At 36.6% G+C, this 24,552-nt stretch overlaps 1 protein-coding gene across 1 annotated transcript; it reads right to left on the bottom strand.

The window, feature by feature from the left end:
* Nucleotides 1-1,674: 1,674 nt before the first annotated feature.
* LOC145279722 (uncharacterized) lies at nucleotides 1,675-23,103 on the bottom strand. The gene is made up of 2 exons (XM_080131012.1): nucleotides 21,843-23,103; nucleotides 1,675-1,818 (listed from the first exon to the last, which is right to left on the bottom strand). Exon 1 carries the CDS (start codon nucleotides 22,957-22,959, stop codon nucleotides 21,904-21,906), a length of 1,056 nt encoding a protein of 351 aa, XP_079987138.1. The 5' UTR covers nucleotides 22,960-23,103; the 3' UTR covers nucleotides 1,675-1,818; nucleotides 21,843-21,903.
* Nucleotides 23,104-24,552: the final 1,449 nt, after the last annotated feature.

The raw sequence follows: 24,552 nt of genomic DNA on the forward strand, positions 1-24,552 counted from the left end.
GCAGGTGCTCGTCTGAACTCCAATCCCTGGTCCCCCCTCGCCAATCTTTCACGAAAAACACCCGTCTAGCTGAATCCACTGTGAAAAATTTCCCCCACTCTATATCTGTGCCTAAATCAAAACGCGGATTTCATGAACAAAGCTTCTTTCTTAGAAGTGCACGCCTGTGGAACTCTGTTCCATCTGCCTGCTTCCCTCCGGACTACAACTTGGATGTCTTCAAGTCTAATGTTAACAAATTCCTAATGAACCGCCCCCCTAATTAAACACTTCATCAAATCTCCTCACTAACGTAATGTACTTGCAATAACCCTTATCCCTGAGTGGCTTCCGGGCCTTGATAAGTGGTGATCACTGTGTAAAAAAAAAAAAAAAAATTCTACAGAGCTCTCGTCCTGTTGTTTCTGCGTCCTGTTACAAAGGTGGTAAGCATTGGGGCGTTCTTGAACTTGATGGGGTCTGTGACGTTGTCCCCCCTGACATATACAAAGTTCCTGAGCTTATTGTAGGAAGCCTTCTGCTTACCCTTAAAGTCTGGTAGGCTTGCAGTCTCACACAACTTGTCTCCCGGCAGGAATGGAATTTTCTTTGTCCGTTCCATACAAACTGGGGTGTAGGTTTAGGTCTCTCTGGCTCTGGAAGGACTCTCGGAAGGGGTGGGTGAAGAGTCTTGGGGAGTTGTAGTAGAAGGCAGGGGTGGTCTTCTCAGCTTGAGAGGTGTTTAGGAGCTGAGGTTTCTTCTCCTTCAAAGTCCGTGTTGCGTCTTCCAGAGGATGTGGGCTGGGGGCTGCCTCTCTGCTCTCCTTATGCTTCTTCCTCCACCTTTTGCCTTTATACTCGATCTGAACCAAGATGTTGGTCACTACCTCCTCTTAGACTCTGCCTCTTCTGATTCAGATGGGGAGAGCAGTAGCTTCCGCTTGCCCCCGTTAGAAGATGTAGGTGTGGGATCCTTCGTATTCAGGGGCTCACTAGTGCCGGGACACTCTTGCTGCTGCTGTTCTTGCTACTTCTGCTGCTCCCGTTGCCTCTGTTGCTGTTGCCGTTGCTGCTGCTGCTGTCGTTTTGGTTGCGGGGGGGGATAGCAGAGAAAGATAAACAAAGTGAGGGTTGCGGACAAAAACGCTAACCCAACAAAAGTGAGAGTAGTTGTTTGTGCATTTCGTGCATAGGAATATGTCACCAGATTAGCATAGACGATAGCTGCCTCACGTGAAGAAAAAATGTAGTCAGAACAAATACTATACTGTTATCTTGACCCGAAAGCCAAGTGAAAGTGTGTCTATGAAACGTGTGTGTGTGTGTGTGTGTGTGTGTGTGTGTGTGTGTGTGTGTGTGTGTGTGTGTGTGTGTGTGTGTGTGTGTGTGTGCATATCGTAAGAACAGTAGTTCGAAATAAAATTGTTTAAAGGAAGATTTAAGTTTCGATCGCTGTAACTTCTGACCTTTGTTCTGGTACGTCTTGGCAGAGGGAAGGAACATTCCAAAATTAGTAAGAATAATATCCAAGATGAGAAGAGTAGTCCAAATAATTCAATCCACATGAATTATCAATCCTCATCTTAAAAATTCTCAAACATGGAAATATATACTTGATTTTTTTCCTCCGCACTGACAAATTTCGATGTTTATAATAAGCGTTTGGTAGCAAGGAAAAGGAAGGCAAACACAGGATGAAATTGAAACAAATTGTATTGTTTAACATTACAATAATTATAAATGAAAATATATAAAGTTGTTCGTAGATGTCGCTCGTTCTCATATGCGAATGTTGATTCATTTAATTGTTGTAATACCGGAAATGACGTCTGAGTGCCACTGAAATTTGAACAGAAATGCAAGTTTAAATAATCATTTAATCTTTACACATTTAATAAGCATAATAAACTCACTCAGAGACAAATAACAACAAACACTATCTATATAACAATACCCTAAACCAATTTATGTCCGTGTGCACGTGATCACCTTACACCCGTTTTTAAAATATGGGATTGCCAGATCGCCAAAAACAGCATTTACTTCCTGTCCAGAAGGTTAGACTCATGGTAACGTCTGGTGTAGATTCTGTGGAACAAACAGGATTTCAACCTGGCATACCCAGGTTTTCAGTTTGTGTCATTAACCGCTTAGTCATATCCGAAAATACAATGCAAAAATAAAGTAATTTAAAAAAAAAAATTACCTGCTATTGCATTGAACGTGAAATTTGAACTAAAATACATTTTCTTGGCCTTCAAGCTATGATCAAAGTGTGTGTGGTTTTCTGTCTGGTATAATAATGTAGTGAGGTTTGCGTTCGAGTCAGACATCCATATAAAAGAAATATGTCACAAATTCCTGTAAGAGTTTTGGAGATAGACTTCCATAAGCAGATATATTTTGAAATTACATTCACCAGATATGATTCATATCAAATAAAGGTGCTATAGGAATATCGTGCGAGTTTCCATTCCGACCAGATATCCATAGAATGGAAATATTTTAAGCACAGTAGTAATATACAATAAACTATTTATCTACTCCCACCGCTACTAGATTCACCGTGTGCTAATTTTTCATGAAATAAAAATGAAACAAACACCGATTATTCTAGAATACTTAACGAACGCTTCAAATTGGTATTCTTGAATAAACAGCAAATGTTTGATTAGAGTTTAAGACGTATGTAAGCTTTTCCGGTTACGTTTTAAAATTACAGTTAGTTTTTGTATTTTTTTTATTCTTTATGTTAAACATTCATTATCAGTTGAGCAGCGAAATGTTTATTCACATTATATTTAAACTTTTTTATTTGGGAATCACCACTTATCCAGTAGTAAAGGCTTATCTCTGCAGTAAAGGGTGGGACTTTTATGCTTGTCGGGTTAGTCGGAGTAATTACGTCGATTCGACACAAGGGGAGTTCGTTAGAGCACATTTCATTAAAACACTTGTGGCGATGGGACATTGTGGCGATGGGACATTGTGGCGATGGTACAGGGATTGGGGTTTGGTTGATAGTAAGGAACCTATTAGGTTGGAGACTCTTTTTTTACCCTTTCTAAGAGGGAGAGGCTAGTAGTAGGAGTACCAATTCAGATGTGGCAACAATAATCTATGCATGGGAAAGTGGTAACTGTCAGGATACTGCCAATCTTCTAGCATGACAGATAGAGAGAAGCAGCCTTCTTTGCAGCAGCTTTGGCAATGTCTTCAATATATTTTCCAATTCATGTTACGTGTGAATGTTAAGTTAAGGAGCTTGAACAAATAGCTCTCAGGTAGCGTATTATTGATCTTAGTCTTGAAAAGGTCACAGCTGCAGGTAGAAATAAAACAGTGATTAGAAACAGAATTTCACAAGCTTGACAAAAAGCTACTGGAACAGGAAGAGAGACCGCTAGACTTTCGAGGCAAGCGAACTGAAGCAGAAGATATATCAGATAATTCTGAAAAACATAGGTCATAATAGTATTTATAAAAAAAGACTGAGACTAGCAACATCACGTTTGTGAGAGAGAGGTTGCAGCGAAGAAGAAAAGGCAGAGGCCAATCAAATTACAGATATTATTTCTCCACTTTATCAAGGACCTTGAAATAGGACAGAGATTCACCAGCCCAATTATGACAACAGTATTCCATACATGGTCTGATAGCAGATTTGTAGAGATAGAAATGGAGATAGCCTTAGGTGTAAGAAAGTTTTTAAGAGATAGAGAGAATCAATTTTACAAGACGCATAAAAAAACAATGGATCTAATATATGAATCTCAAGAAATATTTGATGAGAAAGAAAGATCAAGAAGTTTTAGAGCTGGTTTCTCATCGAGAGCAGAGCTATCTGTAATAATCTCAGGAAGAAAAAGAAACACGCCTACGATTAAAAGACAAGAGCTAGTCTCACGATTAAACGAAACAAACTATTTCTTGACTCAATCCATAACTGAACTCAGATTAACTTCTAGATCAGTTGCATATCTCACCTGATCCGAGGAAGATGGGCGAGAAGCAATATCAGACTAATGATATCATCAACATACTTAGATTATACAAGTTCATTTCTTCTATTTTATTACTATAATAACCAAAAAAAGCTTTGTTCTGTTTTGACAATTTTCAAAACGTTAACATTTTCGAGGACCTCTAATTATTTTCTGTTCGGATGATACAATATATATCTTTGATTTTATATTTTTGGGTGGGGGTGGGTCCTTTGAGATGAGTAATTTGTATATTTATTTATTTACAGATCGTTATCCTCATCTTAATAGTTACAGTTTCACCGCATTTCGAAGAACTATTTCTCTGGCCTTCTTCAGGTGGTTAACCGCGTCGGGACAGAAATGCTGAGTCTCTTAACTGTATCATCAGTAATTGCTGTCTTCCATAATGAGACAACGACAACTATGGAAAGCAGTAATTACTAAGAGTACAGTTAAGAAACTCAGCATTACTGTCCCGACGCGGTTAACCACCTGAAGAAGGTCAAAGGAATAGTTGGCCGAAGCATCGTGAAACAACGACTATGAAGACGAGGATAACGGTCCGCAAATAAATAAATAAATATTTTATCTAGAATTAATTGCTACTACAGGATGACACCCCCCCCCCAAAAAAAAAAACGGGCCTCAACTCTAATTAGGCCCGTTTATTAGTGTTTTGTCTGAACGAAATTTAACACAGTATATTCTTTGTCCCAGCTCCCACTGGGGTCTTGGTGTACTCACAGTCGTTGATTCCGCCATGTCCTGTAAAATAAGGGCAATCAGTGATTAAATAATGGAGGTATTACGATTTCTTTGGGGGGGAGGGGGTTACCCTGTATTTGAAATAAAGAAGAAACGTATTTGTTTTATTAATTTAATGAATGTTTTGCTGAAAATGGCAATTATTTTTTAAGGAAGAAGAATGAATTATTTTCTTAATTCTATTGGCCCTGACCGACATTCATAATTTCAACACGAATTAACAACAATAAATTATATAGGTTAATGTAGACATTTCCCCACTATTCTATATTATTGTATTGTCTTTCCAATCGTTCGATATGTCTCGCTTACGTTTAGTTTTGGAACGTTTAAAATTTGTCTCGATAAAATAATCTACCCATAATAAAAAGCACCATGTATTTATTTTTATATAAATAAATATATATCTGTCCCGCCACATACAAAATAACGAGTAAAGATGTTTTGTGACGTTACACATGCGTTTACACACGTTTTAACATATAGGCACTCGGGAACCAACACGTTGTAGCTAAGTATGTCACAAAGAAACAGAAGACAAGTCATAAGGTGACTCACTTTTCCCCCTTGAAGCAACGACATTTATTTCTAGGTACTTTACCGAATAAAACGTGATCGTGCTCCTTCTCTCTGACTCCTGTCCTTTCGAACGTGATCGTCGGTTTGTGCACACGTTCTTTTTAAAGTCTTTTTCTGGTCTGTCATGCTTAAGTTTGAAATAGTATTTTTAGATGCGCTCGCAGATCTCTATTAGACATTCTGTTAATGTGTAAGTCTTGACATTTAAGTTCGAGGTAGAATTATTGGATTCGTCCGTACATCTCTATATGACATTCTATCACTCGGTCAGTTTGCGACGGTGACGTGAGAAACAGCATTTATACTGGGTGGAACGATAAAATTGTCGCGCTAGAAAAGACGACATGATTCCATTTTCCATTTGATGAAAACCATTTGGGGGGGGGGGTTGCAGACCATCTATTAGTTGGCCAGTTGGGTATAAATCCTAAGAGCGATAGGAGCCTTCTATCATGTCTGAAAGTGACACAATGTTCAATGAGCGAGATCGGAGATGAGCCTCTGTACAACTCATGCTCTCTACCTATCCTAGCTATGACAACAGGACCATTGCCAGCACCCTCGAAATGAAATCCGGATGGTTCAACGTTTGAGTGCATAGCTCAAGGCATCGGACGACTCTTTGGAGGACACCACCAGGAAAACCCGGCGGACCAAGTAGTTCATCGAAAAGGTCCAGGCAATAATGGATGAAACTATCCAGTGGCCTATTCGGCACATTGCCAGATATTTGGGCGTCTCACACAACTGGGAATGCATGTCTGAAAGAGGAATTGAAGTGTTGGTACTACAGGCGCCAGACAAACCAGATCTTGACTGAGAAGAAAAGACAAAGAACCTCAGACTAATTAAGTCCGTCAGGTTGCTCAACAAACTTAAGCATCCCAAAATGCTAAACATACTCTGGTTCTTTACATACGAAATAAACTTCTGTCATGACCAGGTGCACAACACCCAGAATTATCGCTGGATTGCCACGGATAGCAGGGACGTGCCCAGGGTGATGCAAACAAAGTTTCCGGAAACAGTTAGGTTTTGGTGTGGTTTGAAGTCGCCAATTTGTTAAAAGAAGTTAACATTTTGCAAATTAGAATTTACAACATTTATCATTCGAAACAAGGATAAGGGATACAGATTAAAAGATTTCTCCTTAGTCCATTGAGTTTCAAAGAATGCCTTTTATCCTCAATAGCAAAAGAACATGTACGTATACTGGCTATAATTTTGCTGATTAACACATAGTTTGAAACTAGAGTAGGAGAAACATAATGTTATTAAAGGTAATATAGGACAATATAAATCAAAATAAATAAAAATAGAAATTCAACGTGAAATCCACGTATAAAGATGAAAAATAGAACTGTAACAATTCAAAAAGCAGTGGGGATGGTTGCAACTTGAATGGTAAGCGTAAATACAACTAAAGGAATGTTTATTTGTAAACTTGTGAAATCCAAATCATATAGATCTATCAATCTGTAATTCTTGCATGAGAAGTTCTGAAACGTTAAAGCTATGTCTTGAAAAGGTAAAAGAAATTAGAATGAGACGTTAACAGCGGCGTTAAAATCCGTAGTATTTTACGATCCACTTCCACCGCCAAGATATGAAGAGTGAACAAGATGGGAAGGTTGGCAAAATGCAGCTGTGAGGAAGGGGTTGAGAATTGAGGCTAACTATGACTAGTAATTAAGTGGAGGGCATCGAAACGCGTATGACTAATTGAGGTGTGGGGTGAGGGGGAAATTTAAAAAAAGCCTCAGAATTTCAAATTCCTGGGTGCAATAAAAATGTTTGCGTTAAAAATAGATAGAAAGAATTACACACGCTTATCCACACACACACACACATATATATATATATATATATATATATAGTCATCGACATACAGTCCTGTTTCGTTGTATCACAACGAATTAGTGCCGCTAGACTAGCACCTCTCCCAAGCCGAGGATTGAACCTAGAACCATCGCGTTGACAGTCAGCAGTTCTACTGGTCGATCTACGAGAGCGGCGCCCGTAAATAATCTTGCCAAATGTCTATTTAAAAAAACATCCGTCCACCACTTTTATAGTGCTCTAACCGCTTTGTTTATAAACAAAGAGTGAGCGTCACATTTTTCAGCCAATTAAGTAGCGGGCGAGATTACTTACGACAGTGCTCTACCCAAAGAGGAGGGGCTTAAAATATTTGTAGTCATCAACATACAGTCCTGTTTCGTTGTATCACAACATCAGTGCTGCTAGACTAGCACCACTCCCAAGCCGTATATATATGCACAAATGATGATGATTGCAACGTCTTTTCAGACGAGTGCCACTCCCTCAGACATTTAAAACCCATGAGCCCAAATGTCTGAGGGAGTATCTATACAAATATGATATTAAATAGTCTTAACTTTGTACGACAGCTAAGTCTCTCTCTCGGTTCAAAATGTTGAGATCCAGCAACAAGAAAGAGCAAGATAGCCAGCAACAAATTAAACTGCAGACCAGCTTAATGTGGGTACTGGTCTTCCGCTTTATAGTTTTTTAAATCAGAGATTTGCTTCTCCTAGAAAGGTTGCCTTCACCACGGCTTACGGGAGCCCTCTCTACCCCAATACACATATACACACACACCAATATACACGGTGCTAGTTGGCCTTTGACCCAGGAAAAGAGTTCACTCGCCCTTTGCACAAATACATACATACACACACATATGCATAGACCTCGGATAAATATCATTGTACAAATTAAAGTAAAGCCTGAAGAATGGGGACATAAAAGTATGTCAAGTCTCTGGTCCCCCCTCGCCAATCTTTCACGAAAAACACCCGTCTAGCTGAATCCACTGTGAAAAATTTCCCCCACTCTTTATCTGTGCCTAAATCAAAACGCGGATTCCATGAACAAAGCTTCTTTCCTAGAACTGCACGTCTGTGGAACTCTGTTCCGTCTGCCTGCTTCCCTCCGGACTACAACTTGGATGTCTTCAAGTCCAATGTTAACAAATTCCTAATGAACTGCCCCCTTAAGTAAACACTTCAGCAAATCTCCTCACTAAATTAATGTACTTGCAATAACCCTTATCCCTGAGTGGCTTCCGGGCCTTGATAAGTGGTGATCACTGTGTAAAAAAAAAAAAAAGTATAGGTCTAAATATCTTGGTGGCAATTACATCGGATCAGTCGATTACATGGTATGAGATTAGGGAAAAGCACTGATCTGTGATTTTTTATATGTCTAAAGAGACGGGGATGAGCGGAGGGATGGGGAAATTGGGGTGACTCTAGAACCCCACATCTATGTAAGTATGTATTAGTTACAAAGATTTGTTTTTGAGAAGGATTTAACTGTAGGCTATCTATAGAATTAAATAACTTTAGTGGTTAATATCGAGAGGATTCGCAGTTAAAAGTCATGAAATTTTTAAGGCTTCGAATGTTAGGTTATTATCGATAGTTGATGCATATTTGAGTTTAAGAGGTGTACAGGTCGCTATCTTATTTTGGAATTGGTTATATTTGAATTGTCTCATGTATTTGCAATGTGAAATTAACTCATTTTCATGTTAATATTTTTATTCTGAGAGATTATCCTTACCGTCTCTGATATGCAAAAGTGACAGGGTATACGACTTTGACTTCTCAAGTATAGTCCATTTTATGGTGTGTTTTAAAGGTTTGTTTTAGACCTAAAATTTCTAATTAAAGTAGAGATTTTTTTCATTTTATCATTATTGCCATTATTAAATGAATGTACGTTGTTTGAAATGTGGCATCAATGTAAGTGCAAGTTTTAAGGGGTGTCTGTATTATGCTTTCTGTGTGAATACTTCTATTAGGGTAAGGAAAAGAGTAACTTATTAAGTTCGAAATACTACGGGGTTGGCTTGTTGGTGTGAGCGGTGTATAGTGAGAATACGGAGGAATTTTTCAGCGATTATAGAATTTACTAATTTAGCTATTGTTGAGTGAATTATTAGTAGTAGCCATATTGTAGGTATTAATGGGTAAAATCCCTGAATCATTTATAGAGTCTGAATTATGGAGATTTAATAGACGGATTGGAATAGATGGCTGATTACTTGGGTCAATGTGAAAGTTATTTGGTTGAAATTCTGATACGGTGCATGGATAGATTAGATCTTTATGGATGCAATCATTATTAAGATGGTATTCTTGTTTATCTTTGCAGTTGCAATTGTTTATAAGAGTTAAGGGAAGAGTTTGATTGAGCTGCTTCAATTTTCTTATTATTCGATGTGATCATTGTTTGGGCTAAGTTAGGCATTGTAGAGTAAGAGATTTTAATTGAATTTAAAAGTATATTTATGCGGGTATTAAAAAATTTTCTACAATTTTGAAAAATTATTTCGGTATATTGGTTTTGACATTGCTGCTAAAAGGGCTGTTGAACCAGATAATTTTATTCCGCCTTATGCAGTTGTGTGGATTAGAATGGTGGGTTTTACTTGGCGGATTTAAATTATTTGCTTGGGGGCTGATTTTACTATTGTTTGTATTCTTATATCTGTCTTTTGTTTATTTGTTTGTTTATTTGTTTTCGTACTTAAGGGCTTTGTACGGTGAATTTTGCCTGAATTTTATTTTCTCAGAATAGTTTGAATTTTGCAAGGCAATGTTAAAGAATGCGGAATTTTGGTCAAAGGTTTTCTTATCAGAAGAGAGTCTAGATATTCTATTTTGGACCGAAGGTACTATTGATTTTATAATTGAGTTGAAGTGGTTGAAAAATTTATGAGCATATAGTAGTTTTAGCTTAGTTTGTGATATGGGGTTATAGGATTCGGAGTTTAAGTTTACATAAGATATCTAAGATGTAAGAATTTTTCTTATCATGTTCAATAGTTATTAAAATCCCGAAGATACTAAAAAAAAGAGTATAATTTCTTAACGGTTTTATTGTATTCTTTTAGTCTGGCTCTGGTTGTAAAGCGTCATCTCTATATAATCCTTCCTGAATATACTTGAATTCAAGCTTAAGATCTTTCAACAAATATATGCCTACTATGTCTGTGATTTGGACAGAGTCTGAGCAACGCATAAGAATATCGAAATTGTTAGGTGTTTCCTTCCTAGTCCAATGTTAATTATCCAAATGTATCAGGGATTGTTTAGTAGGAATAATTTAATTTCCAGATCGTTATTTACTGCGAAAATTATGGTTATGTTTAAGAGGATTGAGGATAGTAACTGGTAGTATTTATTAATGTCAAATGCTATCAAACTCAGCATTTGTTTATCTTTAAGGTTAGGGAACCATTTGATTACTGAGTCGGGGCATTGCCAAAAGGGAAGACTCACTTTATTTATTTATTTATTTATTTTTACGAAATGGAATAACTCTGTCTAGGACTTTTTATTTACTAAACTTACGTCGGAACTAGAAGCGCAAATTAATCCAATGGATAGGGTTTTATGGAAGTTTGGTTTGTGATCTTTAAGGATAAATCTTGGGGTGCCTAGAGTTAGAATTTCGGTATACTTTTAGATTTTCATTGATTTCAGTAAATTTTTAGCCTCGGTGTTTATACTATTTAAGGTATTAAGTGGGGCAACTTTATTTGAATTCCTTATATAATAATTTCCTATATATGGATAATCTAGTTTATATTTTTGTCTTATCAGCAGGAATGAATATATTCAATTTTATCCTAACTTTATCTGAAAATTTATTTATTTTTCTCAAAATTGGTTAATAGGATTGTTTTTGTTTTTGGAATTTGATCCTTACCAGGTCAATCATGGCATTTTCAAAATCGTCCAAGTGAGATTATATTTGAGTAGGGTGTGGTTTTTAGTCCGTAGAATTTAGCCGTTTTTTTTTTTTTTTTTTAGTTTTCTTATTTCTCTGGAGGAGTTGAGTGGTAACTAATCTTTTAGGAGTTTTGGGTGGAGAGATCGTCCAATAGCAATTGGTTTATTAAAGTTGTTATTGGAGTAGTGGTAAGCCTTCCATCATACAATTTTAGGAATATTTTTAAAGATAAAACAAATTTATGAATGTATTTTCAAAATCATCCAAGTGTGATTATGCTTTTGCAGAAAGAGGAGTATTCCTTGTTAAACATATCGGGAAAGGATAGTAAAGCTTGACTTCAATCAATCAAAAATTAAAGTTTAAAGCTGAAGAATTTTGGAAACCTAAAGAGGGTATATAATTATCTCTACTATTATATAAAAGGAACTCTGCGTGAGAGAGAGTTCCCTATGGACTCGGAGACGGCTGGGCTGATTTATTTTAAATTTCACACAAAGATACTTGATGTGTCTGGGAGTGTTCTTAAGTAGGTTTGTATCGGGATGCGTTTGATAAGTATCGAAAATCGATAATCGAAAAATTCCGATTAAAGGAAGGAGTTAGATTTTTACCAAAGCTAAGACTTTTATACAGCATAACATCACAAGTGAATTTGAGAAGGTTTATCACTGCATAAGCAGAAAAGCCTATCCTATAAAATCGACTGTAGATTCTTTTATAAGACATGGGCGCGTTCGAAATGAATGTTTCTTTCTAGAGCACAATTAAACAATGATTCTTGACTTTTGTACGTTTAACTTCAATTCAAGTCATTATGTCAAAATAATTTCATAAAATCAACAGTTGGTTCTTTGATGAGACAGAGGCGCGTTCGAAATGAATGTTTCTTTCTAGAGCGCAATTGAACAATGATACTTGACTGTTGCATTTGAAACTTTAAACGAAGCCATTATTCGCAGATGATTTGATAAAATCAGCAGTAGATTATCTACACTTCAATATAGACTACAATGCATTGTGGACGAAGTCACTGTGGGGAGGCATGTGAAGTTTCTCCTCGGTACACTGCAGGAAGGAGGGATTAACTAGAGCAGGCAATTAATAGATTTGATTAAAAATAGGCAATTTCAGCGATTTCGATGACAATAAAAGCATTAAACTTTTGTTGATTCCTATTCAATCCTGGACAATGTCGGGTCTCCTGTAAATTAATACTAATATTTATAAGACAATCTTAACCCGATGTAAATGCTAAATATTCGAAATAAAGCATCGGTATGAGCAGAAAGTTAAAGTTTTGGAAATTAGAATGTACAACATTCATTTTTTGAAACAAGGTGTACAGATTAAAAGATTTCTCCTTATTCCATGGAGTTTCAAAGGATGGCTCTAAATCCTCAAAGCAAAATAGTTAGCAAAGTACAATATATAGAGACTAGCTATAATTTATTCACATAAATCAACATTATCTGGTCTTGCTTTGGGGATCGAAATTTGGTCCGAATTATTCAGCTCCTATGCTGATTCTCGACACTTTGAAAAACTCATGATATTACGAGCAATAATCCCATCATTACTAAAACCATAAATAAAAGCTTACCAATTAGTATGCGCGAAATGATTAGATTCCAGAAATTTGTACCCGGTCGTACAATATGCTTAAACATTTTAATTTATGCAGGCTGTGTGTGTATTATAATAGAATCAACCATCTATTGATTATAATATATTATAATATAATAATGCGCAGAAAAATAAATAATAATAATAATGTCGCTCATTAAATTCGGTCTGTGTTTGTTTACAATATCACGTCAGCTGATATTTGGGCTTAACGAGTACTGCCCTGGAAAAGTCACTTCTGATTAATGTTTAATTTTAAAATATACAAACGAAGAAATTATGTGCGTCAATTTTAAATTACATCCTTCTTTTATCATAAATTTAACTCATTAATTAGAAAAAATTAAAATAAAATGAAGTGAACCCGAGTTCGAACAGGGAACCATTCGATCTACCACTAAGCTCCAAATTATAATAAATCTGTTTTTTAAGAAAAAATGATTTGCTAAAATTTTATTATCTTTCTTCACGGCGGAATATAAAATATTCCCGTGTAAAAATTATTTTATTTTTTATCTATAAGAGAGAAAAGCTATTTTGAAGATGGGGTGTTTTCGATTTCCGATACTTATCGGATGAATTTCTATACAAAGAACACTGGTAAACATAAATTAGCTTTGTGTGAAATTTGCAAAAGACAGATTCAGCCGTTTCGAAAACATGTGAGGAAGGAAGCCTCACACACACAAAATGACTTTTATATATATATATATATATATATATATATATATATATATATATATATATATATATATATATACTAGCATTTCAGCCCGGTGTTGCCCGGGTGTTTGGAGGTTATGTTGAGAAAAAAAAAGTAGTAGTAGAAAGGCAAGCTCGAACCCGTACCGCAAAGGAGTAAAACAACGGGAACAAAAACCTGACGTCTTTGCTGTTACAACCACCGCCAAACCGGAAGTGACGTAGGTTTAAATTAAGGCTAGACAATCGAAAGTAGAGAATGACTTTCGAAAATATCGACGAAAAAAGAGACCCCTCCCCGTAGAAAAGTGTCCAGTTGAGGGTGAAGAAACTAACTAACTGTTTGTCGTCTCAAGGGTCGAGCTTCAAAACAATACAGACCTTGTGAAAATCCGTCGCCTCTGTCGAAAGTTTTAGGCAGACATGCAAGCATATATGCATACATTTATATATTATTTGCTCAAATTTTCGACTCAAACCAATTAAAAGCTTGCCCTATCTCTGAATACCCTTTATGTAAAATCTCAAGTGTTTAGACCAGAAATTGTCTGAGTAATTTGGTAGAGACCGCTGAAGTCAATTTTTTTAACTTTGACGCCATTATGACCCCTTAACATTTATTGTTTGGGGCTCAAATCAAGTTAGTAAGTTAGATCCATGTCCAAGGAACCTATATCTAAAATTTCAATTGATTATACCCAAAATTGTCGGAGGAGTTTGGTAGAGTTCTCCATTGACAAATCGCTGAACTTTGACCCCTTAACAGCCAAATTTCTGACCGGAAATGGATTACGGAGATTTTCCAAAATCCCAATACCATTTATATCAAATTTCGAGTCTGTAGACTGGAAATTGACAGAGTTATTGCGTAGGGAAATGTACACAGACAGACACACACACAGACAGACACTTTCACTTTTATAGATATCTATATATCTATATATCTATAAAAGTGAACGTGGCTGAGTAACGTGTGTCTGTCTGTGTACATTTTCCTACGCAATAACTCTGTCAATTTTTAGTCTACAGATTCGAAATTTGATTTACAAATTTTAAGGGGTCAAATAGGAGTCAAATTTTTAAAAAAATTGACCGTTTTTTTTTTTTTTGTTTTTTTGTTTTTTTGCACAGCATACACCTCCAAACACCCGGGCAACGCCAGGCTGAAATGTTAGTGTATATATATATATATATATATATATATATATATATATATATATATATATATATATATATATATATACTAGCAAAGATACCCGTGCTTCGCACGGAGCTTTGTTGCGCACTCGGGTACCAAAATCTGTGGGCACCTTTCCAGTAAGTTGATGTTGTAAGAGCAACGATTGCATAAGGTGATTAACATTTTAACTACCTCTTGTAGTGACTGAAATTCAATCAGGAACTTCACAAAACATTTTCATCAAAAAGGAAGGTTACTTGATGTTACATAGTAAATTTTTCATTGAAGTCATTTTCAACTCTTGCTTAAATTTTATCTTGCACATTCAATACTAAAAACTTACCACAATCAGATCATGTCAGTTTTTCCTCATATCCATTTCTCGAACTTTTCACTAAAGAGCCTCAGGGTAAACTACATTTCTGCTGCTTTGATTTGGAGCCAGAATGTAGAGTTTTTCTGAACTTCCTGTCCGGCTGATGGAGACGTAGAACATACCGTGACTGAAGCAGTCTGATGTCAAGTCTACGCCAATGGTGTTAAATGTCTGACCTTGACTTTTGTTTATGCTCATTGCAAAACACACCTCCACAGGAAATTGGAGTCTCCGGAATTTAAATGGAAGTACTGAGTCCGATGGAACTAAGGGGATCCTTGGCAGTAGAACGGTTTCGCCTTTGTAGGGACCACAGGAAATGGTGGCCTCAAGTACATTGGTGTGCAATCTGGTGATAACACATCTGGTTCCGTTTGTTATTTTTGGCGGTTCCAAGGATCGAAGAATCATGATTGGCGATCCAATTTTGAGATTTAAAATGTGTGGAGGCATTCCAGATATCTCCAAAGAGTTTAAAAACTCCACAGGGTAGTGAACAGCTTCATATTCATTAGTAGCTGAATCAACTGACTTGTATTGCTTTGTGTCTCCTGGAAATTCATCCATTATTGAATTGTTCAAATGATTCACATTGCTGTTTAATGGCGAAATAATAGCCCTCTCAGCAAGCCAATCCGGTGATTTTCCATTGTTTTGCAGGTCTGGGTACACTTTGTCTTTCAGTTGCTTCTGATTACCGACACATTTACCAAGCGCAGTTGGAATCTTAATTGTGTCAGGTGAAGAAGTGATAGGAAACTGACCATTACCGATTTGGAGAAGCAATTTTGAGAAGTCTGCTGCAGCTGTGTTATCAGAGATATAGGCTCTCATATTAGTAGTCAGTCTCTTCACTATAACGTGCCTCCAGAGATAGGATTGTTTCAAACTTGCATTGACAATGTTAGCCCTTGTGCCATTTTTAACCACTGGGAGGATTTGACGGAAATCACCGCAAAATAATGTTGGAATGCCACCCATGGGATTCTTGTTTCCTGTGATGTCTTGCAGTGTTCGGTCAATTGCTTCATAAGCACTCTTGTGCGTCATTGGGGCTTCGTCTACAATGATTGCAGAGGTGTCTCTAATTACATTTGCCAAGGCTGAGTTACCAGTAATTTTGCAAACTGGCTGATCCATTCGATGAGTATCCAAGGGTACTTTAAAAGTGATGTGAAGAGTGCGGCCACCTTGTAGTAGAGTAGCAGCAATGCCACTGAATGCTGTTGCAAGCACAATCTTTCTCATGGATCTAATCTTTGCAAGGATCAAATTGATTACAAAAGTCTTGCCCGTACCACCTGGAGCATCAAGAAACATCATGTTTTTGTTCATTTCACCTTGTGCTTCCAACATTGCCATGAATGAATTGTAAACTTCTCTTTGAGAATCGGTCAGTTTTTCTTGCATATTTTCTGCTTGTAGGGAAGTTCTTCAAGATTATAAGTAACTTCACGTTGATACTCTCTCGCGAGTCTTTCATCTCTCCCTTGCATTGGTGCAGGTAATCCATAGCTTGCCAATGGTTGACCGCACATAAGGAGAACTTTTTCTTCAATTAGACAAAGAGTTTTATTGTAGATGTCCTCATTAAAATCTGCTTCTGGATTGTTAACTTCTTGCCTGTATCTGTGAAGAATGTCTTCAGATATTACATCACGAAAAGCCATCCAGATCTCAAGAGGATTTCTTGGCTCACAGGCTGTTAAAATTATCACAAATAGGCTTCGCAAATTTGAAGGTGATTGAGTGGCACTTGCCTCTCCTACTGCTTGATGCAAGTGATGGTCATTTTCTAGAAGGCCTCGAGCAAGGCACGCTGCTCTGTATGTTTCAAACACCTGACCATTGTATGCTCGCAAATTTTGAAATGAAGTTGGACCAGCAACCTCATTGAGCAACAGGCGTAAGAAATAACACTCCCCTGCTTTTGGACTAATCGTGTAGATTCTCCCAATGCATGGTGCCTTCCATACATCATCATTTTCAGTACCTTCAACTTGTACCCCACGCATTCTTCTCATCCATTTCTTTGTCGATTTGTTCCAAGTGTAAAACTCAGGGACTTCTACGTATTTGAGACCCCTTGCAAAGACATCCTCATGGCAGAGTTGAAAAAATGCTGTCAAAGTTGTGGCAGGCGGTGGACCTTGGGCTCGTTCCAGAGCAGTATCAGCTGAGAACATGACACGCTGCCCATTTTCAAGATGAACAGAAAGTTGTACAATTGGGGGGAAATGTTCATGGATGGGATGTTCCAATATCCTCCAGGCTGCCTCTGAACTGCCGACATACCTTGCATTCTGGAACTGCTGGATCTCATCCACAATGTGACTTTGTACTTGGCCTTGTTGGTTAGCTGCTCCATCAGTTCTTTGTAGTTCAAACACTGCTTGATCACATCCTTTATTCACGTATTTGAGGACATATTTGATGCTTTGGATCGAGCTGCAAATTTCTACGTTAATGTGAGCGTTGAACTGCTGAAGGAGGACCTTGTTGTACGGAACAATCCACTGGTTTGTTATTTCTTGATTAACATACCGACCATTTCTCTTCATCCTTATTGTACCAGTCTGGCCTCCATCTTCTGGTTTTCTTCGCCTGTACTTGGGGTAAGAGTCTTGGCCTTGCTTGGTACACTGAAGAAATTCTTTTGGGTATTTTTTGGAACATTTGTTGTCAATCATACATGGACAATTTGGATTAAATGGTCCACAAGGTCCATGCACCATATGTGCCATCACTTTAGCATGAAGATCAGGATCTTCCTCTTTGTCAGGGATCTCTGCAGATATGCAGAGATCCATTTTTTCTGGTAGAAGTTTGTCCTCTGGGGCCTGCCAGGTGAGGATGTGTGCATGCGGCAGTCCTCTTTTTTGATATTCAATACTGTACAGGAAAGCCCTCAACCTGCCAAATCCTCCCTTTTTAATAAATTCAAGTAACTTTTTTAGCTTCTGCCTGAAAACCCTGGCAACAATATCTGGACGATCCTGAGGGTCTTGCCCTTGAAGACAATTTTCTGTAATTTCTGTCCACTTTGGATTTGTTGTGAACATGATGAAGAGGTCGGCTCGGCCCATTCGCCGAACATATGCCATGGCATCACTTTGACGCTCAAACATGTATCGAGGGCCTCCTGTATAAGTTGCCGGAAGTACAACTCGTTGACCAAACTGTTCTGGATTCCCATCCTCCCTAAGAATTGAATCTCTCAAGTTGCTATAATTGTCAGCTCTCAGGGTCTGTTGCTCATGCCTCAGGAACTGTAAACGTTCTGTTTCAATCTTGCAGTACACATCCACCAGCCATTGTTGAAATAGCCTTCGGTACCAGAGAAAATAGTTTCCAGGCCGAGTCATTAAATGGTACGAATAAAATTGCTGTTGGGTAACTTTTCGCCCATTGGATGCCTTCATGTAGATGTTGTAAGATGGAGAACCATAGGGGTACATTAACGGGTACATTAAAGTATCGTAGAGGGGATGTAGTTCGGAGATCCATTTTAATGTATCATTTCTAAAACGCAAGACAATATCCCGGTTAGCTGTTGGTTCATTCTCCATTAATATTCCAATCTCATACGTTGTTGTTGGAGCATTGAATCGCCGTGGATGCTCTTCTTGCGGCCTTCGGTCTTCCCTTATGACAACTTTATGTTCTACCAAGTGTTCTTCTTCAATCCTCTCCTTTGTTGTTTTCAGCTGACAAATAAAGCTGTTGTTCTCATGTAAAAATTCAGTCAGACTTTGGAGAATGTCTCTATTGAGTCTACTGTCACGTCCCCGATTATGTAGTTCCTCTTCCAGACTATCCAAGAAGTAGACTTGAATAAACTTTGCTGTTTCATCTTCAGGTGGTAAAAGACTCCCAATCTGGTGGCAAACCTGGCCTCGAATTCTAAAAGAAGGATTCCACCCATGTACTGCCGCAATTTTGTGACCAAATGATGTCATTGCAAAACAATTGTTATAACTGCGTAGATTTTGCAGAAAATCTTTAGAGATGGGACCATTGCCGGAGAGCAAATCTTGAAGCAACTGAGGCAGTGGTGGAAAGCTATCAAGCACAACTTTGCCAGAAGAACAACAACAACCAGGGGTTTCTCCTTTAAATTTTACAGCTGAGCAATGTTGACATACTTTGTCCATTTTTCTTATATCAGCTGTAGTGAGAGAGTCATTTTTGTTGTAGAGCAATCCTTTTCTATTGCAGTGTTCTATTTCATGGTGTCTCAAAGCAGTCATTCGTTGTCTAGCTGCCTCGTTTTCTGTCAATTGCTGGGGCAAAGTCATACTCTCTCTCCATGCAGCCTCTCGTTGTTGCCCTTGGTATAGGCGAAAGCTTCGTTGGGTTTCCGATTCATTCTGATGTCGTTGAGCCACTCTCAACTGACCTTGTGTACGTCTACTTACCTCATATAATTCATTCGATCGTAATATTGCTTCTCTTTCCAGTGCATATCTTTGCCTTTCTTGAATTTCACCTTGTGATGAATTTAACCACCTTACAGCATGTCTAGTTCTGTCAGCTTCACGTTGGGTTTCTCTTTCCAAATCTGACAGTCTTGCTCTCCTTTCTCTTTGACGTATCCTGTTAAGTTCTAGACGTCTTTCTCTATCTGAATTGTTTTCATTGGAGCGAATTGCAGCAACTCTTAGTCTATTAGCTTCCAATCTTTCCATTCTTTCTTCCTCACTTTCGTTTCTACTTCGTTTGGGTGGCATAATTTCGGTTTTAAACGGAATTGTTTAACGATATTAATGATTGTAAATTAATTAAGCGTAAAGGAAATGTATACTAACTGAAATGGACGAACTATAAATAATATTTCTGAATAGTACAATTATAAACAATTATATTGTACCTATTTACTATGCCTCCCCACGGGACAGAGTTAGACACCAGGGTCGTTTTTTAACGTGGAGAAAAGGTACAAAAATAAAAATTGTCTCAGTCGTGAAGGATTTCTCCTCCACCGAAAGAGAACAAGAAAATGAAGTGCAGCATCTGAAGAACAGATAATACACTTTGATCTTGACCAAAAGGAATGAATAAAAGCGACCTACGTGTGACTCATTACTTCCGGGTGTAAACGTCACAGTCTAAAAGTAATAATTAAAAAAAAAAGTAAATGTAAAATAAATGTAATACCAACTTAGGTTAACTAAGTAAACAGTACAATTAAAACAGTTCTATTAAAACAAATAATTACTAAGATCTAGGTAATTGTTAGTCTCATTGTTATGGTTTTAAAGAAAAAAATGTGTAAAAAAAAGTTCTGCTTTTGTGAGTACGTGTATTTCTTTTAAATTACATAACCTTTTTATTTTATTATTTATATCTCTTTTAAATTTATATATTTTGTTAGTAAACTGGAAGAAATTCAGTTGAATAAAACCTTGTTCGTGTTCTTTACTCATATTTTTATAAAAGGTTCATCCGGTTTAAAGAAAGCACTAAGTTTAAATAAGACTGGAAATAACTAATTCAATATATAAATAGAAAAATGAAATAAATATAAGCTTTAAGTCTTAAGATAGTAATAATCAAAATGAAATAAATATAAGCTTTAAGTCTTAAGATAGTAATAATCAAAATGTAATAAATTATTTGTAGTTCAAATCTATGATAAGACAGGCTTTCGAAATAGGCTCGACCAGAAAGATTAAATTGGAACGAAATTATAATCTCCGTGCCATTTTCAAAACAACCCCACAAAAGTAACGGTATCCTGCAGTTGGTTAAAATGACAACGTTGGTTGTAAGAAAAACGTAAAAGAAAATGCGCTTATCTGTTTATTTTGACCTGTTTTATTTAATTAAAAAAAAATTGGCTATAACTGGAAGAGAGCGTTATGTTTTGGGGGTTGTTTAAAAAATAGAATGGAAATAAAGTTAGTTCCGTTTTAATTGTGTTTAATTGCGGCAAGCGCTAACAAAATCGAAAAATCACTGTTTACATTCGAAATGTTAACTTTTATAGGTTTACAGGTTTGCTGACAAGGCTGGGGGTGTTTAATACAATTATTTTACTAAATTGATTTTTTTCATTAAAAAATAAAATTATTTATTTTTTAATAAAGTTTTATTTTAAAATATTTGTTTTTGTTTATTTATATAAAATTACGATAGTTGAATTGTATTCTTTCAATTATATTGGCAAGTAAAATATAAAAGATTAAAACGGAACGAAATTGAAATTTCCATTACATTTTCAATACAATCCCAAAACATAAAGCTTTGCTCGCCAATGAATTGTTTTGATAATATACGTAAAGTGAAATAAATCGAATATAAAATTAAATGAAAATATATTAAATAATTAAATGTTAAATAGATTTTGTAAATAGTACAGTTGAAATGATTAGAATATTTCCAATATGTAATAAGGTCGAGGTAATTAGTTAAAGAGATTTAATATAATGTGATATGCAAATGAGCATAAGTCATTCGATATGGGGGTGGTTTGTAGACTAGTATATAAAGAAATTAGGCCTAGATTCTTATGTCTCCTATAACAGAAACATCCTAAAATGGGTTCTAATGTTTCTCTACCAGGAGAGATCTACCCTCTTACCTCCTTTATATTTCGTTGATGATGGAGAGCTGTACACACAGACAGAAACACACGAACCCTATTACTTTATAAAAATATATAGATATATATATTGTATTCCTACACGTCAACAAATAGGAAATAAATACAGAAAAGATATAAACATATTTTTTCGTATTGATTTTTTATCATAATATATATATATATATATATATATATATATATATATATATATATATATATATTGACAATAAATAATATCATTTTCAGAAATGGAATTTACATAAAAGTCTGTTACTTCAAAAGGAAAATTTTACTCACTTTTGTGTTGATTCTTTTTTGCTTGGTTTTGTTTTCGCTCAGCTGCGTGAGGTAATTATCTTTATCTTGATATTTTTCTTGTATAAAATCTCAACACCAAAATTATGATGGTGACAATGAGAATCACAATTATGACGGAAAGGGCAACGATTGTTCCAAGGAATGGTAACTGGGTGCCGTTAAAGACCTTTGAAAAAGTTCCGTCTCTAACAATGATTCTGGCATCTACATACGCGGTATGGCGCTCCTTTCCTCTGTTTCCGTTGTTTGCGACACTTCGTTTCTTTCTGCTTGGGCAACTGATTTTGGCGCAGTAAGACGGGGTGAAACAAATATCGGCCAAGCATTGAATAAGAAGAATGTCTGAATCAAAGAAACGAAACACTTTGAAAGGGTCACTCTGGACGGCTGAGTAACGTTCCGTATGTTTGAACTTCAGTGCAATCGGTGCCGTACTCACTGGACAATAATTATCCGACAGTAATATTTTATTCGGGTCGGTGAGGTTGCGCATCGCCCAGCATCGAAATGATTCAATTACAGCAAAGCGATTAAGCGCCCACATTCTCATAACTAGAAAGGTTTCTGTCCCGACATTTAATTCGCTCGGTGATCCATCGAAACGGAGAGTAATATTAGGAGTTTCTTCCACTGCTTTTTGTTCTACGAAATTCATGTTCCAATCAGAATTAACAAATACAACTTTAGAAAAATCGCAATAAATCTTAGCTTCTCGTTCTGTTCCCGTTGCAAGGGTTCCATTTTCTGTGCGTATGACGATCGTTAGGTTTACCAAATTGCCTTTCTTGACGACGCCGCACACCCCTGGGTTGACATCCCCGACTCCGGTAAGATTCACATTCAAGCGATAGGGAACAATTGCGTCTCCGTTCCCAGTCATATTCTGGGCCCTCAATCCACATGAAAGTTCTGCTCCTTTACCGAAAATATCAAAAACGTTCGCGATCTCAACAAAGACAGCGATGTAAGGATCATTTCCCTTCTTATAGCAAGTGTAAGCAACTTTGGGGTCGGCACTGGACAGACGACATGCTAACGAAATGAAAAACACGAAAAAGAGCTCGCGAAAGTATTGTAATCTCGAAATAGCAAACATGTTTTTGTCGAGATGTGTTTAGAAGAGAATGAAATTGTGGAAAAACGAAACGCGTCGCTTATAAAAAAGAAAAATAATTACTTTAGCGCAAGAGGGAGTAATGGTGTGTCGAACAGAAAACTGGTTTATATAAAAGCTGATTGCGTAGATCGAGAGGTCAACAGAGGTACACAATGAATAAGAATAATAATAATAATAATAATAATAATAATAATAATAATAATAATAATAATAATAAGAAGAAGAAGAAGAAGAAGAAGAAGAAGAAGAAGAAGAAGAAGAAGAAGAAGAAATGTACGCTGTCATTTGGATGAAAAAAGGAAATAAAATTTATAGAATGCTTTTTCTAACTAGGCACATACTAGTCAAATAAAACGTTGATTAAATTAAAAACTAATCGAGTGTCTATCCGTATTATTTGTATTATTCGGACTAATATTCTCATTTTCAATGTTGCTTTCTCAATGTTTTGATCAATGTAACCTGCTACCTTCTTCAGGTGTATCTTATCAAACTCGGGAATCTCTGTGTCAAACTCAGGAATCTGCATGGAATTTCGAACGGAGTCCTTTTTTTAATCCACGGTGATAGCATGCTCAACTGTATTCGCAATTGTATTTTGAGTGTCGCCCGCACTAAATTTGAATTCGCAAGTAGTTTATTCACTACGCCACGGCTCCTTGCGAATAATTCGTGTATGGGTTTTGAGAACTTCAAACCTATTTTTGTTTTTAGATGCACAATCTTACTACGTTATCACTATGCATTATTACAGCTTACTATATATATATATATATATATATATATATATATATATATATATATATACTAGCATGGGTGCCCGGCGTTGCCCGGATGTTTGGAGGTGTATGCTGAGCAAAAAAAAAAAAAAAACGCTCAATTTTTTTAAATTAACCCCTATTATGACTCCTTAACATTTATTGTTTTGAGCTCAAATCAAGTTATTAAGTTAGATCCATGTCCAAGGAACCTATATCTAAAATGTCAAGTGTTTAGACCCGAAATTGTTGGAGGAGTTTGGTAGAGTTCTCAAAGGTCAAATCGTTGAACTTTTACCCCTTAACAGCCAAATTTCTGGCAGAAAACCGATCACATACATTTTTCCAAATCTCAGTACCTTATATATCAAATTTCGAGTCTGTAGACAAAAAATTGACAGAGTTATTGCGTACAGAAATGTATACAGACACACATACACGTTCACTTTTATAGATATACGAGCATTGGTGCCCGGCGTGCCCGGGTGTTTGGAGGTGTATGCTGCGCAAAAAAAAAAAAAAACGGTCAATTTTTTTAACTTTGACCCCTATTATGACCCCTTAGAATTTATAGTTTTGGGCTCAAATCAAGTTTGGTAGAGTTCTCAAAGGTCAAATCGCTGAACTTTGGCCCCTTAACAGCCAAATGTCTGGCCGAAACCCGATCACATAGATTTTCCCAAATCTCAGTAACCTGTATATCAAATTTCGAATGTGTAAACTGAAAATTAACAGAGTTATTGCGAAGGAAAATGTACACAGACAAACAGACAGACACACAGACACACAGACACGTTCACTTTTATAGATATAC

The sequence above is a fragment of the Euprymna scolopes genome, chromosome 7 (assembly GCF_053919585.1).
Source record: "Euprymna scolopes isolate OS-2025 chromosome 7, ASM5391958v1, whole genome shotgun sequence".
In the NCBI taxonomy this organism is placed as follows: Eukaryota; Metazoa; Mollusca; class Cephalopoda; order Sepiida; family Sepiolidae; genus Euprymna; species Euprymna scolopes.

What these genes read in the sequence shown, in the direction of transcription:
- LOC145279722 (XM_080131012.1), bottom strand. Translation starts at nt 22,959, where the DNA reads ATGTTTGCTATTTCGAGATTACAATACTTTCGCGAGCTCTTTTTCGTG.